Source organism: Pleuronectes platessa, chromosome 23 (assembly GCF_947347685.1).
Source record: "Pleuronectes platessa chromosome 23, fPlePla1.1, whole genome shotgun sequence".
NCBI classification, from domain to species: domain Eukaryota; kingdom Metazoa; phylum Chordata; class Actinopteri; order Pleuronectiformes; family Pleuronectidae; genus Pleuronectes; species Pleuronectes platessa.
In genome coordinates, this window is record NC_070648.1 from 250001 (window position 1) to 253900 (window position 3900).

Here is a 3900-nt window from a genome sequence, read left to right on the forward strand (position 1 = left end):
ATCTCTGATTGGAGGAACAAAAAATGAAAAGATGAAACAAATTATATAAAAACACAGACATCAAAAGAAACACATGGAGATCAATCAATAATCATCATTAGAACCATGACATTAGATTAAAATAGATTACATTACATCTGATTGGGTTACCCTAACCCTTATAATAGAATAATAACATCCAAACAAACATCGGGATTAGATCATAGTACAAATATTAATTTGGATCAAATCTGATTTAATTCTTATTCTATTCTAATTCTTATTCTAATTTTCATTTATTAAATTTCATTTCATGATGTTTTTTATTATTCATAATTAAACGCATCACTCGTTAACAACTAGATTTGCTGAATTTAATTTAATAAATTATGTAAGTTTTTTTTTAATATTAGATTAAATGAGATGAGATTATTAGATATGATTTTTTTGTATAGATTATATTTAGATATTTTGGTAATTATTGAATTATATCAGATTCATTTGAATTTGTTCAGTTTCTGAACCAGTTCAATACAACCAAACTTTATGGATCTGTGATCAGAACGAACAGAACTTACTGAGTCAGAAAGAAGGAGAAGAAATATTCCAACAAAAATCCAGATTAAGATAAAAATCCAAAATGAAGATCACAGCAGATTCCAGAGTTCCTGCTGCTCGTCGCTCGGTCACGTGATCAGATCTCAGGTCAGAGCGATGGGTCGCTGGTGTCAGGTGATCGGTTGGTTCTGTCCTGTGTGAGGACGCGTCTGCTCTGGACCTGCACACCCCCGCTTAAATACCACCGGGCTGTGATGTCACACATTCTTACTGTTGTCCCCCCGACGACGGCCTCAGCCACTCACACACGCACATGTGAAGCCAAAAGGCAAAATATCGACCAATCAGGGGCCACGATTCTCTCCAAGTAAAACAATAGACCCAGAGAAAGTGTTCATTCACAAATCAAACGTCTGTTGAGGAAGAAACGTGACGAGGCTCCACATGGCGCTGAGGAGGAAGAGGTTCCAGGGACCAGCAGGAACCAGTAGGAACCAGCAGGGACCAGCAGGGACCAGCAGGGACCAGAAGGAAGCAGCAGGGACCAGCAGGGACCAGCAGGAACCAGTAGGAACCAGCAGGGACCAGCAGGGACCAGCAGGGACCAGCAGGAAGCAGCAGGGACCAGCAGGGACCAGCAGGGACCAGCAGGAACCAGCAGGAGCCACTGGGACCAGCAGGGACCAGCAGGAGCCACTGGGACCAGCAGGAACCAGCAGGAAGCAGCAGGGACCAGCAGGGACCAGCAGGAACCAGAAGGAAGCAGCTGGGACCAGCAGGGACCAGCAGGAACCTGCACGGACCAGCAGGAACCAGCAGGGACCAACAGGAACCAACAGGAAGCAGCAGGGACCAGCAGGGACCAGCAGGGACCAGCAGACACCAGCAGGGACCAGCAGGGACCAGCAGGAACCAGCAGGAGCCACTGGGACCAGCAGGAGCCACTGGGACCAGCAGGAACCAGCAGGAGCCACTGGGACCAGCAGGGACCAGCAGGAGCCACAGGGACCAGCAGGGACCAGCAGGAGCCACTGGGACCAGCAGGAGCCACTGGGACCAGCAGGGACCAGCAGGAGCCACAGGGACCAGCAGGAACCAGCAGGAGCCACTGGGACCAGCAGGAGCCACTGGGACCAGCAGGGACCAGCAGGAGCCACTGGGACCAGCAGGAACCAGCAGGAGCCACTGGGACCAGCAGGAGCCACTGGAACCAGCAGGAGCCACTGGAACCAGCAGGAGCCACTGGGACCAGCAGGAGCCACTGGAACCAGCAGGAGCCACTGGGACCAGCAGGAGCCACTGGGACCAGCAGGAGCCACTGGGACCAGCAGGAGCCACTGGGACCAGCAGGAGCCACTGGGCCCCGGGGCCTCCAGGTACAACGTCGACCTGTTGCTATGGTTACCTGCAGATGAACGCACCTTGAGCTCAGACCTTCATCTTCCTGATGTTCCAGCCAATCAGAGCTCAGGGTTCCTACTGTACTGAACTCTCTCTCCTCGTGACCTTTGACCTCTGTCGTCCAACCTCCTTGTAAACCGTCGCCGCAGCGACAGGGTCGTCGATGGCAACTATTTCCTGTGGAAGGGGGCGGGGCCACAGACGTTCACATGGTCCAAAGGAAAGGTGTGTGTGAGTGTGTGTGTGTGTGTGTGTGTGTGTGTGTGTGTGTGTGTTTAATGACCCCCCATCGTCTTTGTCCCAGTGAGACAAACCCCGCCCCCCATTCAGCTCCAACGTCATCGACCATGCACATAAAACAGACTCACACACACACACACACACACACACACACACACACACACACTCACACAGATAATAGCTCATCAATCACCTTATTACAGAGAAAGAGGTCACTGATCACAACAACACACGTTGTTATCCTTTGTGTGTGATTGTGTGTGTGTGTGTGTGTAGTGACGCACATAAAAAGTCCTGTCCCCCCCCACACACAGACACACATTCTGCCAACCCCTGGACCCACATCCTCACACGAGAGGAGAACCACAAAGGTTCCAGGTCCTTGAACGGTTTCCTGTGTCCTGGGAGATGTTCCAGGAGTTCTCCAGGGAACACCCGGGACCCGGATCAGGTTCCAGGTTCCACTGGTTTAACTGGTCTATGAAACCTTGAACAGGTACTCTGATGAACCCTGACCCTAGCTGGTCCCTGATCAGGTTTCAGGTTCCACTGGTTTAACTGGTCTATGAAACCTTGAACAGGTACTCTGATGAACCCTGACCCTAGCTGGTCCCTGATCAGGTTTCAGGTTCCACTGGTTTAACTGGTCTATGAAACCTTGAACAGGTACTCTGATGAACCCTGACCCTAGCTGGTCCCTGATCAGGTTTTCAGGATCCACTGGTTTAACTGGTCTATGAAACCTTGAACAGGTACTCTGATGAACCCTGACCCTAGCTGGTCCCTGATCAGGTTTCAGGATCCACTGGTTTAACTGGTCTATGAAACCTTGAACAGGTACTCTGATGAACCCTGACCCTAGCTGGTCCCTGATCAGGTTTCAGGATCCACTGGTTTAACTGGTCTATGAAACCTTGAACAGGTACTCTGATGAACCCTGACCCTAGCTGGTCCCTGATCAGGTTTCAGGATCCACTGGTTTAACTGGTCTATGAAACCTTGAACAGGTACTCTGATGAACCCTGACCCTAGCTGGTCCCTGATCAGGTTTCAGGTTCCACTGGTTTAACTGGTCTATGAAACCTTGAACAGGTACTCTGATGAACCCTGACCCTAGCTGGTCCCTGATCTGGTTTCAGGATCCACTGGTTTAACTGGTCTATGAAACCTTGAACAGGTACTCTGATGAACCCTGACCCTAGCTGGTCCATGATCAGGTTTCAGGATCCACTGGTTTAACTGGTCTATGAAACCTTGAACAGGTACTCTGATGAACCCTGACCCTAGCTGGTCCCTGATCAGGTTTCAGGATCCACTGGTTTAACTGGTCTATGAAACCTTGAACAGGTACTCTGATGAACCCTGACCCTAGCTGGTCCCTGATCAGGTTTCAGGTTCCACTGGTTTAACTGGTCTATGAAACCTTGAACAGGTACTCTGATGAACCCTGACCCTAGCTGGTCCCTGATCAGGTTTCAGGATCCACTGGTTTAACTGGTCTATGAAACCTTGAACAGGTACTCTGATGAACCCTGACCCTAGCTGGTCCCTGATCAGGTTTCAGGATCCACTGGTTTAACTGGTCTATGAAACCTTGAACAGGTACTCTGATGAACCCTGACCCTAGCTGGTCCCTGATCAGGTTTCAGGATCCACTGGTTTAACTGGTCTATGAAACCTTGAACAGGTACTCTGATGAACCCTGACCCTAGCTGGTCCCTG

The 3900-nt window shown here is 49.9% G+C and overlaps 1 protein-coding gene across 1 annotated transcript in view; it reads right to left on the bottom strand.

The window, feature by feature from the left end:
• Window positions 1-5, bottom strand: part of nppcl2 (natriuretic peptide C-like 2) — a 721-nt gene extending 716 nt beyond the window's left edge. The window contains exon 1 of the mRNA XM_053416591.1: window positions 1-5. This exon is cut by the window's left edge and continues 97 nt beyond it. Within this exon, the coding sequence (XP_053272566.1) occupies window positions 1-2 (2 nt within the window). The 5' untranslated portion in view covers window positions 3-5.
• Window positions 6-3900: the final 3895 nt, after the last annotated feature.